The sequence below is a fragment of the Pezoporus occidentalis genome, unplaced genomic scaffold (genome assembly GCF_034315485.1).
Source record: "Pezoporus occidentalis ecotype Australia unplaced genomic scaffold, CSIRO_AGI_Poc_V1 ctg419, whole genome shotgun sequence".
NCBI lineage: Eukaryota > Metazoa > Chordata > Aves > Psittaciformes > Psittacidae > Pezoporus > Pezoporus occidentalis.
The window spans coordinates 37,728-61,789 of NW_026915746.1; the positions used below are offsets into that span (position 1 = coordinate 37,728).

Here is a 24,062-nt window from a genome sequence, read left to right on the forward strand (position 1 = left end):
TACACCTGAGCCTACAGAACCCTCATGGGAGAATGCCACAGCACCAACAGCGACCAACCAGCTCCAAGAGACACCTTATCTGAGCACACTGCTTGGAGAAACATGGAAAAGGCACCTGGAGGGGCAGGAATTTTGGGGTGATTTCAGCAAGTTTTGAGCAAGAAGAGTGCCAAGACTAAGAGCTGTGTCCAGCATGAGGTCTGGCTCACGTTGGGGAGCTGTGGTTGCTCCATCCCTGGCAGTGTTCAAGGCCAGGTTGGACACAGGGGCTTGGAGCACCCTGCTCTAGTGGAAGGGGTCCCAGCCCATGGCAAGGGGTTGGAGCTGGATGAGCTTTAAGGTCCCTTCAACCCAAACCAGGCTGGGATCCTATGGAAGACCACAAGCAGGAGACAGGGACCTGGTGACTCTTCCACCGTGGAGGCTCAAAGAGCTCATGGATGTTCTCCTTCTCCATCAATAACTGAAGATGTTTTGCAGACCCACGTTTGGTTCCGGGTCTCCAAGTTCCTGACATTGGAGCAAAGCCTGTTCTAACCAACAAGTCAATGGTCCTTCTGTGGCAGTGCCGCAACCGTGTTGAAGGGTGCCCTAAGGTGTCCCCCAAACCTCCTCTCCTCCAGGAGAAGTCACATCAGGTCCCTGCTGTTCTCCTCACACATCATGTTCTCCAGCCCCTGACCACCCTGGTGTCTCACTCAAGTTCATCAAGCTCTTCTTGTCCAGGAGAACCCCATCCTGTGGTCTAATGGAGATTAATTGCTTCCCTTGATCTATGGGAATGGCTTCCCTTCATCTACAGACTATGGGTCTGCTGCATGCCACCAGCCTCCCTTCCTACCAATGCCTGCTGCTCACCGAGCATAGAGCTCCCCAAGCCTCCTGGGTCCCTGGAACTGGTACCCAGAGCGGGTCAGTCCATCCCAACTGCTCCACGTGGCCTTGCTGAGCTCCAGGGGGTTCTTCCCAGCCTGTCCTCCCTCCTCCAGGTCCCTCTGACCACCGGCCCTGCCCTCAAGCCAAGCAGCTCACCTGCAGACAAGGGCGACTTCTGTCTCCTCTCCAGGTTGTTGATAAGGATCTGGAAGAGGAGAGGTCCCAGGATGGACCTGGGAGGAGTTTCCACTGCAGCCAAGCATCAGGTTGGGTGCAAGCCATCAACCACCACCCACCCTCTGAGCCTGACGATCCAGTTTTTGTACCCACCTATCAGTGTCCTCGTCTAGACTCCAATGTGCAACTTGGACACAAGGATGCCATGCAAGGTGCATCAAACACCTTGCTAGGGTCAAGGCAGACCATCCAGATCAGCAGTCGTACCATTAGCAATCGGGTTGGTCAACCTTGACTGACATGGTAAATCCATGCTGCCCATTCCCAACCATCTTTGCATCATCCACGTCCAAGAGGACCTGCTCTGTGGTCAAGGTAATGCTGACCAACCTTTAACTCCCTCGGTCTATGGGCAGGTTGCTGCTACCCTTGCAGATGCCACCACAGTCCTCCTGCCAATGCCACCCTCAGCATGGCTCCCCCTTGGGTAGCCTCTTCCTTCCCAACCCAAGCATTTCTTGCCTCCACCATCCCTGGCCTTCTAAGCCATACAGCTGGTGAACAGGGCCCAAGCCTGCACCTCTGCAAGAACAAGTTGAAGACCAAAAGAACCATCAGGAGACATCCTTAAACCAAGATATCACAACCTCAGACAAGTGACATGACTACATGGAACCCACCACACATCACTGGTACCAAAGACACGCTCTGCATCATCCTCCAGGTCCTTTTCCTTCCGTGTAAAGGAGACAAAAGCCATGGTGGGGCTGGTGCAACTGTAACCTTAACAATGCCCCTTCATCTTTTGCAGGTGGGCCAAGAGCTGAAGCCAAATCCCTACTCAAGGCCACGTGTTTTAAGTGCTTTCAGTGTATTTCCTGCAGGTTCTGATGGGAGGTGAAGGTTCTGTACCAACATATGTCCTATATGATGGACTGAAGTCAACATATTCAGCTTTTCAGGCCCATTTATTTCACCAGAAAGAAGCAAATCTTCCTCTAAAACTAAAATGATCTGGTTCTGAACTTGCCCTTCGAGTCAATTCAAATAAACCGCACCAAGAGCCCTTCCCTTCTGGGTGGCAGCAGTCAAGGAGACGTAGAGGCACCAAACCCCAATTCAAATCAGTCCTGAGCACCTTCATATTCATGCAGATGATGAAATCACTGCACACGTGTCAAGAGATCCACATGTCTCTTCATCAGGAGAGAAGTGACAGGGCAAGGGGTGATGGGGTCAAACTGGAACAGGGCAGATTCAGGTTGGAGATAAGGAAGAAGTTCTTTATTGTGAGGGTGCTGAGGTGCTGGCACAGGGTGCCCAGAGAAGCTGGGGCTGCCCCATCCCTGGCACTGTTCAAGGCCAGGTTGGACACAGGGGCTTGGAGCAAGCTGCTCTAGTGGAAGGTGTCCCTGCCCGTGGCAGGGGTTGGAGCTGGAGGAGCTTTAAGGTCCCTTCCAACCCCGGTAACTCCATGATCCTACGACTTGCATTAGCCAGATTCAACTAAAATGCTGTCTGCCTTGTGCTAAATGCAACCTAAATGGTTATTCCTCCACAAAAGCCAACCTGAGTGCTTACTGCAGTAAAAAAGAGGCCTTGTGACGTGTTTGTCTACTTTGAGAGGCAACAAACATCACCCCCAAATCAGACTCGTTTGGGTTGGAAAGGACCTGAGGTCATCCAGTGTCAACCCCTTGCCACGGTCACCTTCCCTTAGTGAGAGGAGATCTCCCTCTAAGCCCCCATCTCCCCACAGCTGAGGCTGCAGCTCAGCAATCCTGACTTTGGAGACCCTGGAGCCAGTCCAGAGCAAGCAACAAAGCTGGTGTTGCACCAGAACCCGCACACACTGAGCTCCTGCAGCTCTCTCCATGCTGCCTCGACCAAGGGGATGAAGGCAGCTTAAGAAGGGGAAACCAAAGTCATTCAAATGCCATGAGAAGAGGGGCCTCTCCGGCTGCCACCCTCCTGCACCGGCCCCCCATCATCTGCCCAAACACAGGACTCCTCCTAATCCCTTATTTGACTAATGGGATCTCAGACAACCCTAATTACGGTGGGGCCAGACTCCAAACCCTAATGCCTTCTATGGGAGTCACCAAGACGGATGCTTGAGGTGCTCCTTGTGCTGCTGAGCTTCGGGGGATGCTCCTAAAAGCTCCCAACGGTTGCTCTTTGGGGAGGACAGCTTCAGCCGAGCAAGGGCCGTTGGCTCCCATCCCTGATGCAACACCTTGTGAGCACAAAAAGGAGCAGCTCTGGAGCCCTCAGCACCAGAGGGACGTGGAGCTGCTGGAGCGAGGCCAGAGGAGGCCATGGAGATGCTGTGAGGGCTGGAGCAGCTCTGCTCTGGAGCCAGGCTGAGAGAGCTGAGCTGGGGCAGCCTGGACAAGAGGAGACCTTAGAGCAGCTCCAGTGCCTAAAGGGGTGCAGGAAACCTGGAGAGGGGCTTTGGACAAGGGCCTGTAGGGATGGGATGAGGAGGAACGGCTCCATCTGGAAGAGGGAAGGGTTGGATGGGATCTTGGGATGAAGTTCTTCCCCATGAAGGTGCTGGGACACTGGAAGGGGTTGAATGGAGAAGTTCTGGATCCTCCATCCCTGGCTGTGCTCAAGGCCAGCTTGGACAAAGGGGCTTAGAGCACCCTGCTCTAGTGGAAGGTGCATCCCTGCCCGTGGTTGGAACTGGATGAGCTTTAAGGTCCCTTCCAACCCAAACCACTCCATGCTTCCATCTTTAAAGCACTCATCAGGTCTAAAGGTGGCCTGAGCTCAGCATTAACACCCAACAGCTTCAAGCTGAAGCAGCAGAAAGCATCAGGAGCAGGAGCACCAACACCACCCCTGGAGCATGAAAGGGGCAGGAGCACATCTGGAGCTCCCTCCCACCTCACCCAGCACGTCCAAAAGGCACAATTCCATTTCCTCCCTCTCCCAGCGTGGACCTTCTCCCAGCTGGGATGGAGGACATTCAAAGGTGATGCTCCATCGACACCTTAAACTGTGGGTTCCAGAGGCTCCACTACAGACACAACCTTGTTCCTGTCGTTTGGAACCTCTGTCAGAGCAGCAAACATCTATTAAATTTAAGGAAAAAAACAGGAAATTCAGTATTTTCCCCCCTGGGATAGGAAGTGGCACTGTTTCAGCTCCACAAGCAGCATTCCATTTATTTTTAGACCAAAGGGAAAGGGACTGGCCTGAAATAGCACAGCTCAATGGCAAGGCCAGGAATAGAACTGAAATCCCAGCTCCTAATCCCCTGCTCTAATCACTGCCCTGGAAGGCTTCATACCCTTAATTACAGCCCCTGCTCCTGATGGGAGGGAGAAGATGTTTCTCTTTGGAGTTGGGTGAAGGGCAGTTTGAGGATCGACGTCACATTCCATCCTTGTATCCTTAGGCAAATATCCATCTAATCTTGAGTCCTGTTTTGCAGCAGAAAGTGGAGGATTCAAGGGGAGGATACTGGAAGGAAACAGGGATGAGAGCTGCATCCCTGGTTTCACCTTTCACCCTGGTTCGAGCAAGAAATGCAAGATACGGGCATTTCCCCCTAAAATAGAAGAGAATGGAATGAGGAGCAGGCCTGGCATCCTGAGATGTGGTGAGTTCTACACTGGGAAAGCATCGCCCACTCACAGTCACCTCTACACGTCCACGTGCTGATGTGGATGGGGCCTCACCCAAGAGTTCGGCTCCCATCGTTGCGCACGGAGCGAGGCCAGAGGAGGCCATGGAGATGCTGCGAGGGCTGGAGCCAGGCTGAGAGAGCCTGGTGCAGCCTGGAGAAGAGAAGGCTCCTGAAAGGGAGAGCCCAGAGCAGCTCCAGTGCCTAAAGGGGCTCTTTGCCTGAAGCATCTTCCCACAGCTTTAAGACTTGGGCAGACAGGGAAGGAGCCGACTGGACAGAACTGGATGTCCTGTGGTCAGAAACCATCCCTGAAGCACAGGGACACCCCTGCATGGTGAGAAGCTTGGAGCACCAGCATCTGACCTGTCTCTGCCCTTGGCTGCTGTCATCACAACCAAAAAGCAATGTTTCATTTGCACAGCTCGTGTTTCAGCTTTGTCTGTCCCGGGCTCGAGAGCATCAGGTGCAATCGCAGCATCCCCAGAAGCTCTCCTGCAGGTCAGCAGAAGCAAGGCCTCTTGTCCTCTGTGCTTTGCTATAGACTAAAGCACCTCATCACAGCACCCCCATCCCTTTCCACATTCACTACACGTGGATTTAACCATTTGCCAGCACTACAGTGATGATCTTAAGGCCCTTTCCAACCCTAACTAGTCAATGATTCTATGTTCCTACAGCTTCCTGTCCACCCCTTCCCAGCTGGAAGTACCAAACCCACCACGTTCAACCACATCTCCCCTTTCTACCCAACAGCATCTCCCCTTCCATGGAGTCACTACAGCAAAAGCAACCCCTTTTCTGGTGGGGATAAGGCTGGTTTTGCAGGTAGATCCCCATCATGGCAAGAGGAGCCACAACAGACCAGGCTGCAGCATCCTCAACCCTTCCAAGGCTTCCTTGGCGTTTGGTATTCTCTCCTTTAACATGTCCCATTGACAGCGAGGCCTCAGCAAAGCTCCCAAGGCTTTCCAGAGGAGAAATTAAGGAAGGAATGTGATTTTTCCAGCCAGGATATGGGGGCTAAAGGGACTGTAGTGCGTGGAAGGGTGTCATGGTTTGGCTAAGCTGAAGGAACAGGACCACTGTGTCTCCACCAGGGATGCAGATGGAAACTGGGCAGTGAGCAGGAATTTCTGCTCTATTGGCATCTGGTTGTTTCATTGTCTTAATGCTACTTTGAATCCTGGAAGACCTGGAATGTGCTTTATGCCACCCCCCAGCAAGGCCAAGACTATGAATTGCTGGGGCTGAAAGGACACACAGCCCTCCAGCAGCCAGGAGCAACTCTACCCCATGGCTGGTTTCCTCTTCTCCTCTAGGCAAGGTATCCAGGGGTTAAACCTTTCCATCTGAGACCCCTGGAGCGATCCTGCCTCCTCCTTTGCATCCCACAAAACACCTGCATGGAAAAGGAAAGAGCATGGAGGTGGAGGACATGAAGGATGAGGATGTGCAGCGTCCACACCAGCTTCTGTGGTCCAGCGTGCAAGGCAACGGGGAATGATGCTCCTACAGGAAGATGCTGATCCTGCAGCAAAACCCAAGGACATTAAAACCCATTGGCTGGATCCCTGTTAACCCTTCACAGTGCAACAGGAACAAGCTCCTGCTCCACCACCCCTGTCCCGTGCTGGAGCAGCTCTGCTCTGGAGCCAGGCTGAGAGAGCTGAGCTGGGGCAGCCTGGAGAAGAGAAGGGGAGACCTGAGAGCAGCTCCAGTGCCTAAAGGGGCTGCAGGAAACCTGGAGAGGGGCTTGGGGCAAGGGATGGAGGGACAGGACAAGGGGAATGGCTTGAACCTGCCAGGGGGGAGATTGAGATGAGCTCTTAGGCAGAAGCTCTTCTCTTGCTCCAAGCCCCTGTGTCCAACCTGGCCTTGAACACTGCCAGGGATGGGGCAGCCACAGCCTCCCTGGGCACCCTGTGCCAGCCTCAGCACCCTCAGAGGGAAGTCTCCCCTCTGGCAGGTTCAAGCCGTTCCCCTTGGCCTACTGAAGGTCAAGGCTTGGTATTTTGTGGGATGGGCAAGCAAAGACTGGCTTAAATCACCATCACCGTGCCCTGAAGAGACCTGGGTAGACCTGGCCACCATGCGCCAGCAAAAAACATCCATCCCACCTCTCCACCTCTTCCAACCCCACCTCCCCAGCGGGGAACGCTGCCATCCCCACACTCAACCTTTATCAGAGCATCTTCCACGGGAAGATCAAGCCAACCCTGATGGGCGAGACACGGAGGCAAAGCTGCCTCTGAGGTCCCACATGAAAGCACTCACTGAGCTGGGAGTTCCTGTTCTTGTCCTGCACGGCCGGGAGATCACCCAAGCCACAGTTTCTGTGAGGAGGGAGAACGTGTTGCCAGCAGGAGCTGTGGGGCTGGTGGGTCCCCGTTGGGTCAGCGATGCTCGATGAGCCAGGCTTTCAGAGGATACAGAGACTCAGTAATGAGCTGCCTGGTTCACAGCTTTGAAGGCATCAAAGCCTGACCCAAAGCACCAGGGCAGAGGTCTCAGTGTGTTGTGCATGTGCAGGTGGACCACAGAAAGCATTAAGTCGTTCTTCAAAGCATCCCAGCCTGGTTTGGGTTGGAAGGGACCTTAAAGCTCATCCAGTCCCAACGCCCTGCCATGGGCAGGGACACCTTCCACTAGAGCAGGGTACTCCAAGCTCTGTCCAACCTGGCCTTGAGCACTGCCAGGGATGGGGCAGCCACAGCTCCAACTCCTCAACAAGAGCAGTCACCTCTGCTACGAGCCCCACAGAGCAGTGGGACAACCCATGGTCACCGCACGGAGATGCTATCCAGGGAGACCATTTCAGCCCACACCACTCTAGAACCAGGAGACAAGGGACTGCTTCTCCACTGGACCTTCTGCAGTGAACATCTACCAAGGAGGAACACCTTCTACAGATGGTTTTACCTCTTTCTAGAGTAGAAACCCCACTCTTTAAGACCTGCTGCAGAGACACGTGGGGAAACCCAGCTTGAGGAGCATCCACAGAATGCTCTCCACAACAGCAGAGCTCTTGTGCTCTTCCACACCCCTTGGAGACAACGGGGGTGCCTCCGCTCCCGCGTGGCTGCCACCGCCCCACCACCAAGCTCCATCCCATGCGTCCAACCTTGCCTTTACCTTTCCGTTTCCTCTTTCACCACAGCATACTGCGTTGCCTGACGGCTCGGCCTCTGCTCCTGCACCTTCTCGCTGGCCTCCAGCTCCTGCTCCAAGGAGGAGCTGGTGCTTCCTTCCCTGCTGACATTGCTGCTCCTGCCGGGGCTGTTCTCCGTGGACGCCCGGGGCGACTCCGTGTTCTGCTTCAGGGTCTGCAGCTTGGCCAAGGGGATGATGTCGCAGTTCTGGGGCCGGTGCCACACGGTCCTCTGCGTGGTGGCGTTGTAGTAGTAGAACCGGGAGGTGTTGGGGTCGAAGAGCTCCCACCATTGGTTCTCATTGGTGCGCTTGATGCGCACCCCGGCGGGGGGGTCCCACACGCACTCCCCCGTGATGAGGTTGGCGTACATGCGCTCCCGCGTGCGAGGCTCGATGATTTCCACCCATTCCAGCCTGAGGGAGGCGAGAAAACACAGCAAAGGGACTTGAGCCACGGGGGCTTGGAGGTCATTTCCAACCCTACCCACGGGATCGTGGAACGGCTTGGGAGGGAAGGGACCTTAAAGCTCATCCGGTTCAATGGGCAGGGATGCACCTTCCACTACAGCAGGGTGCTCTAAGCCCCTGTGTCCAACGTGGCCTTGAGCACTGCCAGGGATGGGGCAGCCACAGCTTCTCCATTTAACCCCTTCCAGTGTCCCAGCACCCTCATGGGGAAGAACTTCATCCCAAGATCCCATCCAACTCTTCCCTCTTCCAGATGGAGCCGTTCCTCCTCATCCCATCCCTACAGGCCCTTGTCCCAAGCCCCTCTCCAGGTTTCCTGCACCCCTTTAGGCACTGGAGCTGCTCTCAGGTCTCCCCTTCAGGAGCCTTCTCTTCTCCAGGCTGCCCCAGCCCAGCTCTCTCAGCCTGGCTCCAGAGCAGAGCTGCTCCAGCCCCTGCAGCATCTCCATGGCCTCCTCTGGGCTCGCTCCATTGGTTGACCATCCTTAAGATAAAGAAATGCTTCCCACTATCCAGCCTAAAGCTCCCCCGGGACAGGTTTGAACCATTCCTATGCATCCCATCACCGGATCCTGGGAGAAGGAGCTCAGCTCCACACCGAGCAGTTCCCTCTGGGCACCTTCATTAAAGTAGGAGGGGATCTCACATCGGTCTCTATATACAGTATGGAGCTCATCACTAAAAGAAGGAGCAGAAAACATGGTTTAACCGCCCTCCCATCACCCCATCCCCTGCTGAGCTAAGGCCCAGGCCCCATGAACCCAACGCACTGACCCGCCTCGCTCAGAAACACAGTGCAGTGGGGTTACAGAAAGCACAAAGCAGTAAATGGAGCTTAGAAATGCAAAAGAGGATGAAAAGACGCTGCAGTGCCAAAGAAGAGCTCTTTTAACCCATTCTTCAGATTACCCCCAACACCTTTTGCTAATGCAGGGGATGCCCCAGGCTTTCAGGCAGCCAAATCTTGCCCAAATCCTTCATTTTCCTGTTGATTGACGGAGGAAAATACAAGGGATGCTCATGTTAAAGAAGATTTTTGACTTGGAATCCATCCTAACCTGCATTTACAAGGCTGTTCAGAGAGGTATAGAAATAGAGAAGGCAAAATGAGCCCCCAGCGTGCTAAGTGGAGCTTCTCAAGCGAGGTGGCATTTAAATGTGACACATCCAGTGAGTCAGACAAGTGATGGATGCCAGCCTCTCCCTGGGAGCCAATCCCCCGGGGGCCTTTCAGGAATGCCCAATTCACTCAAGCATTCCACGATGAAGAAGGCCTCAGGGGGCAATTACCTGACCCCTGCAGCCTGGCCGCAAGCCCTGGAGATGGTTCAGAGCATCTTTGACAGGACTGAAACACTGGAGCGGGAAACAGGAGCTTCCCACGTGCCAGAGCTTGGAAAACCAGACTGAAAGGGTGGAATCCTTGCTTAGTGCTGGGCTGCACCCCCAGAGCGTGAGCAGCAGCTCCGGGAGGGGATCCTGCCCCTCTCTTGTGTGAAGGGGAGACCTGAGAGCAGCTCCAGTGCCTAAAGGGGCTGCAGGGAACATGGAGAGGGGTTTGGGACAAGGACCTGTAGGGACAGGCCAAGGGGAATGGATGGATGGATGGATGGATGGATGGATGGATGGAAGGGCAGATGGATGGATGGATGGATGGATGGATGGATGGATGGAAGGGCAGATGGATGGATGGATGGATGGATGGATGGGTGGAAGGATAGATGGATGGATGGATGATGGATGGATGATGGATGGATGGATGGATGGATGGGTGGAAGGATAGATGGATGGATGGATGGATGGATGGATGGATGGATGGATGGATGATGGATGGATGATGGATGGATGGATGGATGGATGGATGGGTGGAAGGATAGATGGATGGATGGATGGATGGATGATGGATGGATGATGGATGGATGGATGGATGGATGGATGGATGGATGGATGGATGGAAGGATGGATAGAAGGATGGATGGATGGATGGATGGATGATGGATGGATGGATGATGGATGGAGGATGGTGAGCAGCCCTCTGGAGAAGGATTTGGGGTGATGGTTGATGAGAAGCTCCTCATGACCTGGTTTCAGTGTGTGCTTGAGCCCAGAACCCCACCATGTGCTGGGTGCACCCCCAGAGCGTGAGCAGCAGCTCAGGGAGGGGATCCTGCCCCTCTGCTGCATCCAGTGGAGACCTGAGAGCAGCTCCAGTGCCTAAAGGGGCTCCAGGAAACCTGGAGAGGGGCTTTGGACAAGGGCCTGTAGGGCCAGGCCAAGGGGAATGGCTTTAACCTGCCACAGGGGAGACTGAGATGAGCTCTTAGGCAGAAGCTCTTCCCTGTGAGGGTGCTGAGGCGCTGGCACAGGGTGCCCAGAGAAGCTGTGGCTGCCCCATCCCTGGCAGTGTTCAAGGCCAGGTTGGACACAGGGGCTTGGAGCACCCTGCTCTAGTGGAAGGGGTCCCTGTACATTGAACTGGATGGGCTTTAAGGTCCCTTCCAACCCAACCCATTCCATGGGTCTATGATTCCATTCCTGGCATAGAGAGAAAAGCCATGGTTGAGCCTCTCCTTACAGAACAGAGACCAAAAGCAGTCAGAGAAGGGTCAATCCCACACCGTGCCTCACGTCATCCCGCACGACGCAGACCAAGTGAGCAGCTGAATGCAACGAGACAGCGGAGCTCGGGGCCAGCTCCAGCTCCGCACGGTCCAATCCATCCTCCAGGCTTCCATGCAAGGCTTCCCCTTGGGTCTGAGCGTGATGAAACCAACCCAGCATTTCCCATTGACGTGCCTCTGGCCTTACATTAACGTCAATGCTCAGCTCCAGGTTTAATGCTTCTCTCTGACCACCCTGGTTTGAAAGAGCCTCCATGTGCTCCAGGGCAGATGCTGCTCTAGGGCTCTGGATCTTCCTCCTGGAACATCCTGGGCTGTCTGCATGTGGGAGGAAGAGAAAGTCCCCAACCAGGGCTCCTCCAGGGTGAAATGAGAGCTCAAACTGCAGAGACATCACAGGGAAGCGAAACCAGAGAGGGATGGGATGGGATGGGATAGGATAGGATAGGATAGGATAGGATAGGATAGGATAGGATAGGATAGTGTAGGACAGGATGCAATTGGATGGATAGGATAGGACGGATAGGCTAGGATAGGCTGAGATGGGATGGACAGTATAAGATGGATAGGGTAGGACAGGATGGGATGGATAGGATGGGTAGGATAGGATAGGATAGGACAGGAAAAGATAGAAAAGGATGAGAAAGGATAGGATAAGAAAGGATAGGATAGGATAGGATAGGATAGGATAGGATAGGATAGGATAGGATAGGATAGGATAGGACAGCATAGGAAAGGATAGGATAAGAAAGGATAGGACAAGATAGGATAGGATAGGATGGGGTAGGATAGGACAGGAAAGGACAGGATAGGAGAGGATACGATAAGGACAGCACAGGATAGGATAGGACAGGATAGGGATGGGACAGGACAGGATAGGGACAGGACAGGATAGGATAGGATAGCATAGGAAAGGGTAGGGTACGATAGCATAGGGTAGGATAAGATAGGATAAGATAGGGTAGGATAGGATAAAAATAGCCCCGTGGAGCTTAAAGAAGAGCAAAATCTGTTTGGACCCCACAAGAACTGGACCATTCCGGGCCAAAAACCAGTCAAGGTAAAGGCCTGCAGCACCTCAAAGGAAAATGTCCTCAATGCCTTCATTTCCTCTTGGTTTTCAGTGTGAATTATCAGCCTAATAACACCGGGCAGTGCCTGGGTTCAGGTTCTCCCCCTGCATCACCACTTCCCTGCGGTTGGAGAGGGAATTTGGTGCTCACACTTCTCCTTCTCCCCCACTCTTTTAATTGCCTGCGGTAACTCATCACCACAAGCAGCTCAATACCTTGCACCCTCCCTGTGCAGAGCATCAGTAGCCAAGGGCCACCTTCCTCAGCCCTGGGCTGGGCACCAGCAACAATCTTCCATCAGACACCCAAACCCCAGATTCATCTGCCTGGAAGTCACAACCCAAATCCTCCGGGACAAAGCCGAGCGCTTCATGCCTGAGTTTTTGCCCCCAAAATGGGGCCCACCCCCAGAATCCCCCAGGAACACGGCTGTCAGTGGGGATAAGAGGTAGATGTGCAACGCAGTGATGCAACAGGTTCAGCACAGCTCATCTGGGGACCAGAGGAAGCCCTGGCCATGAATTTACCATCATTATTCATTGCATTGACCCCCAAGAAGCTCTTTGATGGGTGGTAGAGAAGCCAGATGCAAGCTCTGGTTGGGCAAAGAGACTCAGACCTATCTCACCATAGCACTGGGCAGTGTGGTGATCTATTTATGCATCCCAATGAGGATGGTCCAAGGCAGTGAATACCTTATTGCTGTTGGGTTAAGGGGGTCTGTAACTGCTGCAGGAGGGTGGAAGGTGAGCAGAGAGCCTCAGAAACACGGTGCTGCCGAAAAAACCTCCACCTCATTGGAAAGGAAAGGCTCCAAAAAGCCTGGAGATGCACCAAAAATCCATCTTTTCCTTGTACTGTCCAGAAAAGAGCCCAATTGATGCTCAGATGTGATTGGTGAACATGGGAAGAGAGCCGAAATGAACCCTGGGCTTAGTTTACCTTGGTATATTCATAGCATCATAGAACCAAGCAGGGTGGGAAAAGCCCTTTAAGCTCATCCAGTCCAACCTCTGTACCAGCACTGCCAAGGCCACCACTGCCCCATGGCACTGAGGGTGTGTGAACACTTGCAGGGACGGTGACTGCAGCCCTGCCCTGGGCAGCCTGTTCCAATGCCTGAGCACCCTCTGGGGCAGGAATTGTTCCTCAGCTCCATCTAAACCTGCCCTGGTGCAGCTTGAGGCCGGTTCCTCTTGTCCCATCCCTTGTTCCTTGGGAGCAGAGCCCAGCCCCTCCTGGCTCCATCCTCCTCTCAGGCACTTGGAGGGAGCCATCAGGTCCCCCCAGAGCCTTCTCTTCTCCATCTGAACCCCCCAGGTCCCTCAGCCCTTCCCCATCCCATTTGTGCCCCAGGCCCTGCTCCAGCTCGGGGGCAGGAGGAGGAACCTCTCCCGACAGCCTCACCTCGTGCCCGTGCCCCAGGGCTGCTGCTGTCGAGGAGCTCTGTGCCAGGACCTTCCCGTCCAGCCTGCCCCTGCCATGGCAGGGGACGTGGGAGCCTTCCCCACCCAGCCCCACGGCGACGGCTCCTTCCCGCTGCAGCTGGGTTTTCCCTCTTTCCCTGCCCATGGAAGGGGCGAGCAGGGCTCAGCCCCACGTCCAAGCGCTTCCCTGGCGCAGGAACGCTCCTTCCCTCCTCGGGCGGGCTCGGAGCTGGGTCCCTGCTGCGCTCAGCACCTCCCCTGTGCTGGCACCGCTGCAGCCCCACGTCCGGATGGAGCAGAGCCCTCGGCTCCCTCCCGCTGCCCCCAAGGAGCCGGGGCCGAGCAGGGGCTGCAGCGCTGCCAGGGCTGGAGCAGGGATGCGGGGATGGAGCGAGGCAGGAGCTGCGGCAGCATCAGCGTGAGGAGACCTGAGAGCAGCTCCAGTGCCGGAAGGGCTGCAGGGAGCATGGAGAGGGGCTTGGGACAAGGGATGCACAAGGGTCCTGTCAGGACAAAGGGGTCCCTGCCCCATGGCAGGGGTTGGAGCTGGATGAGCTTTGAGGTCCCTTCCAACACAAACCAGGCTGGGATCCTCTGATTCCTGCTGTAAATCCTGGTGCTCTCCCAAAGGCAAGAAGTGCTTCGGGGTCATCTGGACAGGGTGTGTGGGAGACTGGAGATGACATCTCCAGTGGAAGGGCCCGCACTTGTCAGACGCTGCAGTGATGAAACACTTCAGGGCACGTCTTGTGCCCAGCGTGGCTCATTTCTAACTCGAAATAGAACCGAAACCCGCCCTGACTTCCAGTCTCATCAATGCTAAATGCCACACGGAGGGCAACAAGCCCTGACACTTGCAGGAAAGCTCCCTTAGTGTTTGCCCCCGGAGCTCATCATCCGCTCTAGGAGGAGATGATGGTGAGCGGGGGGAAGGAGAATCATCAACCTCCTGCTCTGCTGGGAGGGGAAGGTCTGTGCTGTACCAGCCTTCATCCTTCCAAAGGGGTACCACCGGAGGTACCGCTCTGCGCTGGGGGCCCTAGAGATGAACACAGCCATCCCAGTGGGATCAAGAAGGTTGCTTCCAACCCAAAGCATGATTCTATGATCTCTTTCTTTCCAACACCAGCCTGCTACTCGCTGCTTTAAACCAGACTGAGGGTCCTTTTTCCTGCTGCATGGAAGGGTGCTTAAATGCACCTCAAACACCTTTTGCTCTGCGCTGCATCGTCCCCTTTGCTGTTTAAAGCATTGCCAGTGGTGCTGCGTGGAAAACCATGGGATAGTTCAGTCATCTGGAGGGAATCTGGCAGCTGGAGAATGAGGTGCAGGATAGGATCATAGAAGAGTTAGGGTTGGAAAAGACCTTAAGATCATCCAGTTCCAAGCCCCCTGCCATGGGCAGGGACACCTCACACTAAACCATGGCACCCAAGTGATGCTGCAGACCACTTGCTCCTCTGCAGACCACAAGTGACCCACGTTTGAGAGATGCTCTTTTGGACGCCCCAGCCCTGGAAGTTGTTCTCCCACACGTTGGGGCATCACCACACGACAGAACCCATGGTGTCTGCACTAAACTCCCCCTGCTGCCTCTCACGTGCAGGAGACGTGAAGGTGAGATTTGCAGCTCAGGAGTAATTTACGACCTAAATGACACCCCTAAGGGATTCCTGGCCCTGGTTGAACTGGGACAACGCGTATGGAGATCCACCGCTGCTGCAGGGGGACCACTTGAAATGCTTCCTGAGAAAGCTCCGACTGCTCCCAGCGAAGCAGGGACGTCTTCAGCGCTTCTGGGAGGCAGTCCATGGAGGAATGGTTTTGCACAGGGCCAAACGTCCCAGCCTGACACTGGGAATTTGAGCGTCTCCCATAGGAACAGGCTGGGAAAATGGGGCTGTTGAGCCTGGAGAAGAGAAAGGTGCTTAAGGGGAGACCTCAGAGCAGCTCCAGTGTCTGAAGGGGGCTACAGGGATGCTGGAGAGGGACTCTTCATCAGGGACTGGAGTGACAGGACAGGGGGTGATGGGTTCAGACTGAAACAGGGGAAGTTCAGGTTGGAGATAAAAAAGAAGTTCTTTACTGGGAGGGTGGTGAGGCACTGGCACAGGGTGCCCAGAGAAGCTGTGGCTGCCCCATCCCTGGCAGTGTTCAAGGCCAGGTTGGACACAGGGGCTTGGAGCACCCTGCTCTAGTGGAAGGGGTCCCTGCCCCATGGCAGGGGCTGGAGCTGGAGGAGCTTTAAGGTCCCTTCCAACCCAAACCCATGATTCTACAGCTACAGCTCTTGCCAGCTCCTTTCTTATCTGGATAACCCGGAATGCTGCTTTTAGATGGAATATTACAATCACCATGGGAACTGCAGAGACCTTGCCTATTCCTCTGCTGCTTTGCAAAGCTCTCTCCAACAACAAAGGGTGAATACAAATGAAACGAAGTCTTCCCTAACCACAGGGAAACTGTGACAAAGCCCTTGGACAACACAGGAGCAAAGCAAGGGCTACCTCTTGTTGAAGGTCTGCTGCACGCACGGGGGCCATGCAGGGCAAGGGAAGGTGTGTTTCCCTCTGAGATGCACATCAAAGAGACGATCGAGGGAGAGCATCATTTCAACGTGTCTCCTTCTCCCCACCATGAGCTGACCCCATCGGGGACTCGGTGCTGACACCCAATGCTCTCCAGCGCTGGACCAAGCACCGTGTAAGGGCTCCCACACCAGAAACCCCATCCTTGCTCCAACACCCCAACTTGGAACCAAGATCCATGGTTTAGGATGAGATTCCCCACTGCGGCCAGAGCTGTCCCAGCAAGGAAGAGTCCTTGGGAAGGCAGGAGGCTGCCCCACAGGTATTTCTGCTCACAGACGCTCCCATGGAGGTTTCCCAGCCTTCTTGCCCCCAGGTGTAGATAAACCAGCACAAGCCAACATCACGTTGATCCAAGCCCACCACTGGCTCCCACAAGGACCTGTTGGATGGAGCCTCCTGAACCTCTCTCAGCCACCGCACTGCACAGAGAGAACACGAGACCCAGTAGGAAGACGAGAGTGGGCAGTTTCCATTCCCAGCCTTGTCTCTGTTCCCATAGAAACCAAATTAAAATGGAGATGGGGAAAGGAAATTAAAGCTTCAAGAAAAGGACTCGGTGAGGAAATGGAATGCGAGCGGGTGTGGGGAAGAGCTGATGGATAAACAAGGAGGGAAAACGGGATCCAACGTCAAGGCCATGGGAGGAAAACCAAATTCACACATGAGGGGCAAACCCACATCAAAAATCAGCCTGGAGAAGAGAAGGCTCCTGAAGGGGAGGCCTTAGAGCAGCTCCAGTGCCTGAAGGGGCTGCAGGGAACGTGGAGAGGGGCTTGGGACAAGGGATGCAGGGATGGGACAAGGGGAATGGCTTTAACCTGGCAGATCTTGGGAAGAAGTTCTCACCTCAATCACAGTGGGTTGGGTTGGAAGGGACCTTGAGGCTCATCCAGCTCTAACCACGGGCAGGGACCCCTTCCCCTAGAGCAGGGTGCTCCAAGCCCCTGTGTCCAACCTGGCCTTGAACACTGCCAGGGATGGGGCAGCCACGTGTCCCAGCACCCTCACGGTGGACAAGTCCCAGAGCAGCATAAAACACAAGCAAAGACTGTTTGAGATGTGCAGAGACACGGCTGAAAACCCAGTTTCCTTACACTTGAAAGTAATGCAGAGAAGAGGACTTAGGAAAGGATCACTCCTTGTACTTCGGGATGTGTTTTACTGGTTGCTCTGCAGTCATCTGCAGTAGGATTAAAAGACAACCAAAGGAAATTACTTCTCATAGAACCTAATTAAGCTGAGGAATGTCTTCAGCAACGCAGCCAAACCCCATAAATAGGTTCAAAGGAGAATTAGATGAGTTCAAGGAGGACAAGGAGCTCACTGGTAGCTATTAAATAGGATAGTCAAGATTAGGAAATCCCCAGAAGCGGCGAGGAACGGGGTGGGGAAGCATCACCCTGCTCTGCCCTGGACATTTTCCCACTTTCCCAGGGAAATCTTGGCTGCAGAGAGTGGAACTGAAGTCGTGTGAAGCTTTTCCACCTCTCCCATCACCCAACGTTCCAACTGCATCGATGGCTTTGGCAGCGTTACATCCCTTCTGGCCTGGAGGACGCAGGATAAAGGCTCCAGCTCACACACAAAGACCTTCAAGGCTTCAAAGGGTGGCTTCGGGAAGAGGATAGGATGGATTTGATTGCTTTGCCTCTTATCAGAGCAAGTTCAGCCTCTTTCAGGCAGGGAGCGATGCTCCCAATCCAAACTTCACAGCGCGAGCGTGAGCTCTGCGTTATTTCCTTCCACCACCCCAAAAACAAAGAGCCTAGAAAGCTGCCAGAAGGCAGATAAGGAACCCAGGCAGAGATGAATCCAGTATCTGCATGAAAGCAGCAAATTCACCGGGCTGACCCCCACCTTCTCAAAGCAGCTCCTCAATCTCTCCATACGCAGAGTAACGACGCTGTAGCTCGTTGGCTTCTTTGAGCCAAGCTGGAGGAGTCAAGGTCTGGAGGGTATCAGCCTCTGAGAAGTTTTGTTTTAAAGGGAAGGGGATGGTTGAGGGCAAAAGGACACAAATTGTCTCTCTGGTGAGGACCAGAGCTCAGCCCATGTGGTGGGGGAGAGGGGGGTTAAGCTGGATGAGCCATTCGCTACTGTGGCCCATGAAAGAGGGGTGGAAGAGAGGCCTGGAGAGTGCCCTGGGATGAGACAGAGAGGGAAAGAGGAGGTGTAATTCCCAGAGAAGGGGCTGGGACGTGCCATTTCAAGGCCAGGGTGGACAGGGAGCAAGCTGCTCCAGTGGAAGGTATCCCTGCCTGTGGCAGGGGTTGGAACTGGAGGAGCTTTAAGGTCCCTTCCAACCCAAACCATTCCATGATTCTATGATGCTATGCAGGATACCCATCCGTGCAGCCACGTATGCAGGCAGCATCCTCTCCAGGATGCTAGGAGAGCATCCCCAAAGCAACCATGCACTGCTCTGGAAGAACATTCTCATTTACTGAAGGGATTCTGCATTCCCATCCATCACCGACCTCTGCTGAACACCCAGAACGCCCATCAGACCAGCAGAGGAACTTCATTAGGAAGTATCTATGTTTTCTTCAAAACAATCCCTAAGACGACACATGTTTCCAGCCAAACCACATCCAAACGAGGGTACCCAAAGCACATCTTTCCAGCCTGACCAAGGACCAAGACATCTCATGCTGACCTGTCTTCAGAGCATCATGGAATGGGTTGGGTTGGAAGGGACCTTGAGGCCCATCCAGCTCCAACCCCAACATCTTCCACTAGAGCAGGGTGCTCCAAGCCCCTGTGTCCAAGCTGGCCTTGAACACTGCCAGGGATGGGGCAGCCACAGCTTCTCTGGGCACCCTGTGCCAGTGCCTCAGCACCCTCACAGGGAAGAGCTTCTGCCTAAGAGCTCAGCTCAGTCTCCCCTGTGGCAGGTTAAAGCCATTCCCCTTGGCCTGGCCCTGCATCCCTGCATCCCTTGTCTTTACACCGTATTCACTTGGAGATGCCCCAGCACCAGTGTCTGCAGGGCAGTTTTGGGCAGAATTGGCTCTCCAGGGTGTCTCCCAAGGTGGGACCAGCTGGGTGAGGCAGCATCTCCTGTAAGCATCATAGCAGATGGTTTCCACCTTGAAGAGAGCTCTATTTGGACAGCGCCTTCATCTGTGCTGGCACCCTTAGGAACACGCCATATGTGCCTCCCTAAATCAGGTCTAGACGCGAGTACAACTTCAGCGTCGGTGTTGTAGTCACAAACCCAAACTTCCAGGGCTGAAGCTCCTCCAGAGCAGACTGAAGATCACCCAAGTGCTGGGAAGTGCCCAAAGGGCCTCCAAGGATGCTTAATACAAGGATAAAACCGTCTCAATTTTCTTTTCCAATCAAAACCCTCAGAGGGAAGATGAAGGCTGTTATTAATAGTAATAACCTCTGCGCGATGTTAGCAGTGTGAATGGAATGATTTGAACACGAAGCCGTTTGCCAAAAGCCTAAGGACAAGCAACGACCTGGAGGGATCCAAGATAAAATCAGGGCCAAAGGAAGAAACTTCACCCCCATCCCCATAAACTCATCCAAAAGGGAATTCTGCCCATCTGAGGAGCCCCGTTTCAATTCCAAGATCGTGAAAGCAAGCAGGGGGCTTGTGTCTCAAACACCACAAAGCTAAGCTCCCACCTCCCGAATCCTCCTGCCCAAATTCCCGGTGGATGTGGTGCTGCCCTGGCAGAGACTTGTGCAGGCAGAGCTGACCCATGGGCCTCACTGCAGCTCAGCTGAGGTGGGTCTTCATGACCAGTTTTGCCACAGCTGACTCCAGGATGATGCAGCAAGAAAGCTGGAGAAGGGCTTTGGATAAGGGATGCAGGGATGGGATGAGGAGGAACGGCTCCAACTGGAAAAGGGAAGTTAGATGGGATGTTGGGAAGTTCTGCCCCGTAAGGATGGTGGGGCACTGGAAGGGGTTGAATGGAGAAGTTCTGGCTGCCCCATGCCTGGCAGTGCTCAAGGCCAGGCTGGACACAGGGGCTTGGAGGAAGCTGCTCTAGTGGAAGGGGGCCCTGCCCGCGGTTGGAGCTGGATGAGCTTTAAGGTCCCTTCAACCCAAACCATTCCCTGGTTCCACCCGATGATCCCATGAAAACAAAGCCAAGCTGGGGGCAGTGGCAGAGCTCCGGGCAGGCAGCAGCAGGCGGTGGGGAAAGGAGCAGCAGGAATTCCCGCAGGGATGGTGGCAGCTGCTGCATCCCAACCTTCCTCCCCTCCCCATGCGTGCAGCCACCCTGCCCTTGACCTCCTGCTTTATTAACCCTTTCGCTAAGGAACCCTTTGATGCAGCTGCTGGTTCAACCTGACCCGATCCTGAAGGGAAAAGACTCCATTTACTCCTTCAAAAGAGGGCGAAAAGGCCCAAGTGTGGATGGGGACAGCAAGTACTGGGGTAGGGAAGCCCCTCTGCAGTGGCACTCCTACAACAGGGACATTGTGCAAGCTCTTAAATAAGCAGGAAATGTATGGCCATGAGCTGCCGGAGGTCCCCCGAGTCATTGGGCTCTGCAAGTGGCTGGAAAAGGACAAAAATTCCACCAAAGCAGTAAAATTCCATGATTTCTCTTCCCAAACTCAAGCGTTATCAGAGCACAGGAGGTTAAAAGGGTTTTACAGCTGTAATGTGGGGAAATGAAAGCAGTTCACAGCATAGGGTTGCAAATACACTGCCCACGGCTGCCCCATCCCTGGCAGTGCTCAAGGCCAGGTTGGATGGGGCTCGGAGCACCCTGCTCTAGCGGAAGGGGTCCCTGCCTCTGCTTGGAGCTGGATGAGCTTTAAGGTCCCTTCAACCCAACCCATTCCATGATTCCATGATCCTAAGTTGTGGAAATCACGTCCTAAAGCACACCCTGGGCTTGTGAGCTCCAACGCACCCAAGGAACTGGAGGTCTGTCAAAGACCAGGCGCCTACAGACACCAGATCTGACACATGGAGCTAAATGTGCCTCCTCCCCATGGGCTTGCCAGGGCAGGATTAGACACTGGCACAGCTCTGCCGGGGTCAAATGCCTGCCTTGCAAATACCAAGCAGTGTCCTAAGGGTGTTTTGGCTCAGTGCAAGGCAGAGGGACCTTGTCCTCACTCACGCCTGAGCCTCAGCAGTGGTGGAGCTGGGCTGGAAGCAGCAGCTGCTCACGAGCAAGGGATTCTCCTTGTTTCGGGGCCCAAAAGCAGCCACCTGTCAATGCCCTGACATCAGCTCATTCCCCATCGCGCCCGGGATCGGGGCGACACAAGGAAGCGAGCGGGAGGAGGAGGAGGGATGTGATTCGGGGTGAGTCACGCCAAGGCGGGAGGAGAACAATCCATCCTTGTTCCCAAGGCAGTGATTTACCCCTTGCAGTTGCTGCATCCATCCAGCCCTAAAGCGCCCTGCCACGACCGCAGCCACGAGAGCCTGTAAGACAAGATGACCTTTCCCAGCTGCAGCAGGGATGGCCAGCAAGGGCCCAAATATCAGATAACCCCCTCAGCCCTGCTCTGATAGGAAGGGACACGGGGAGCAAGCGGCACTCCCCCCTTCTTCCCGACAGCGATGCGGGGACGTTTATAGGACAAGGAGGCAACGCTGCACACCGTGAAGCGCTCGGTGCTTCCAAGCGCTAAAGACGGGCAGCCCTAGAGAGCAAATCTCATTTAGCACAAGCAACCCCATCCTTTGGAGATGCACGGGAGCAGATCGACCACCACGAGGCGGTTGGAGCCTCTGCTCCTCACCACCGCCCTGCCCAAGCCCCTTCCTTATTCTACACCTATTTCACTACCAGAACAAGAGGGAGGAAATAAAAAGCCTCGAATTGTTCCTCCAAACACCACCACGGACAAAAAGCAGAGGCAAAAGGGAGGGGAGATGCCCCCGACCCCCCCAAACCTGGCCATATCTTCCATCACTCCAGTGTCTTGCCTTGCGCCCCGGTGCAGAACCTAACCTGCACAGTCAGTGTGCAATGCGCCACTGAGGCTGCCAGGGTGATGTAAAACAGGTTCCCTCCCCTCTCCTTCTTCCTCCAATCTTCTCCCCATTGAGGAGAAACAGGGGCCTGCAGCTTCCCAGCGGAGCCCTGAGCATCCGGCTGTGATTTATAGGATCACGGAATGGGTTGGGTTGGAAGGGACCTTAAAGCTCATCCAGCTCCAAGCCCCTGTGTCCAACCTGGCCTTGAACACTGGCAGGGATGGGGCAGCCACAGCTCCTCTGGGCACCCTGTGCCAGCACCTCAGCACCCTCACAGGGGGTTGGAGCTGGATGAGCTTTAAGGTCCCTTCCAACCCAACCCATTCTGTGATTCCATAACGCCTGATGCGCCCAGCGTCCCTGCTCCATCTGGAAATCCACTTTGGGTATGATGAAGGCACAGAAGGAAAAGAGCTTTGAACAAGATAACTCCGTTTGGATGAAAGATGGGACTAAAAACGTCCTGGATTCCTACACCCCCAGTACATCATAAAGCTCCTGCAGGAGGAAATAACCAAGCAGAGCACTGGGAATGCTGTCTATTCCTTCTATAACCTGGAAAGCAAAGGTCCCCTTTGGCACCGTGCTTCCCAAGCTTCTCCCCTTTTCCATGTGCAACCACTGCTTTTATATGGTGCAAACTACCCCAAGAAAGCGCTGAGCAAAGCGGATGAACCACTTTCCATGGCTGGATGATGTGAGAAAGCCCATCTCCTTCCTCTCTGAGGGAAAAGGAACCAGTGTAAGGATAGAGTGAACACCTCCAGCCTGGCCAAAATAACCTTGAAATAAAGAGTGGCAGACACAAATGTCTGAGCTTTTATTCCGCTCCTTGGACTCGAGCTTGGCCATTTCACCCTGAGCTGTCAATAACGAACATTTCACCTCAAAGAGGCAACTTTTCCACCCCAACCACCCCAAAGGAGCGCAACTGGAACGAAACGACCCCGTGCTTTGCCAGCCCTTGGAAGGGCCTTTGTAAAAGGAGAGCTGCCCAAAGAGCACGACCCCATCCCGACGCGGAGCAGCCGCCGCCGGAGAGTGACTTGGCAGCTGGGGGAGCATCTGCTGCTTCCCAAGGCTCCTTCTGGCACACGCAGAGGATTCCTGAGGCTCACACCCCTTGGCAGCCAGCGCAGCTATCATGGGATAGGCCCCAGGACTTGGCTGGGATGGGCAGTGAGGACGAGGAAGGACGTTCCCGCTGTAAATCTCAGGTGCTTCTCTTACAGTAGCTTCCCAGAGGTCAGTATAGGCAAGGGAAAGGGAAATCTCTGCATCCCAAAAGGAGCAAGGAACAAGTTTAAGAGGAGAATGGGGCAAGTTTTTCTGTAACTAGGGAGAATAGAGTGTATCTTCCATAAAACCCCCCAAATAAACCCCCCAAAGACAAGGATATCATGCACAAGGTCTCAGTCCTTACCCCAGATGGGACACGGAAAGCTTGCAGAACAAGAATTACAACCCAGCGCGTTATTTCCCTGTTTTTATAACTATTTTAGGTGGAGCAGACCCTCATTCATCCCCCAAGCCAACTCTGACGTTACCCTACACAAGGCTCTGAAGTCTTAAAGGACGGACACCTCAGAGCATCTCTAAGGGAGCAGCCTCAAGCAAAGGCCTTGCAAATGACCACAGCGCTGGAGCTGTGCATCACCTCTCGCCCTTCCCGTGTACATCATCAGGGAACCCCAGTATCCCAGAATGGTTTGGGTTGGAAGGGAGCTTAAAGCTCATCCAGCTCCAACCCCAACACCTTCCACTGGAGCAGGGTGCTCCAAGCCCCTGTGTCCAACCTGCTCTTGAGCACTGCCAGGGATGGGGCAGCCACAGCTTCTCTGGGCACCCTGTGCCAGCGCCTCAGCACCCTCACAGGGAAGAGCTTCTGCCTAAGAGCTCATCTCAGTCTCCCCTCTGGCAGGTTAAAGCCATTCCCCTTGGCCTGTCCCTTGCCCAAAGCCCCTCTCCATGTTCCCTGCAGCCCCTTTAGGCACTGGAGCTGCTCTCAGGTCTCCACTGGATGCAGCAGAGGGCCAGGATCCCCTCCCTGACCTGCTGGTCCTGCTCCTATTGACGC

General features: G+C 54.5%; 1 protein-coding gene across 4 annotated transcripts in view; it reads right to left on the reverse strand.

Annotated features, from left to right (window-relative positions):
* The window catches only part of ARHGAP39 (Rho GTPase activating protein 39), a 64,761-nt gene that overhangs the window by 31,794 nt on the left and 8,905 nt on the right, over positions 1-24,062 (reverse strand). For 3 of the 4 annotated variants that reach the window (XM_062634179.1, XM_062634180.1, XM_062634178.1), the window contains exon 2: positions 7,823-8,254. In XM_062634179.1, coding sequence (XP_062490163.1) covers positions 7,823-8,254 — 432 coding nt within the window. Of the gene's footprint in view, positions 1-3,970; positions 3,980-7,822; positions 8,255-24,062 lie in introns of those variants that run through there. The other variant, XM_062634181.1, reaches the window with a different exon arrangement.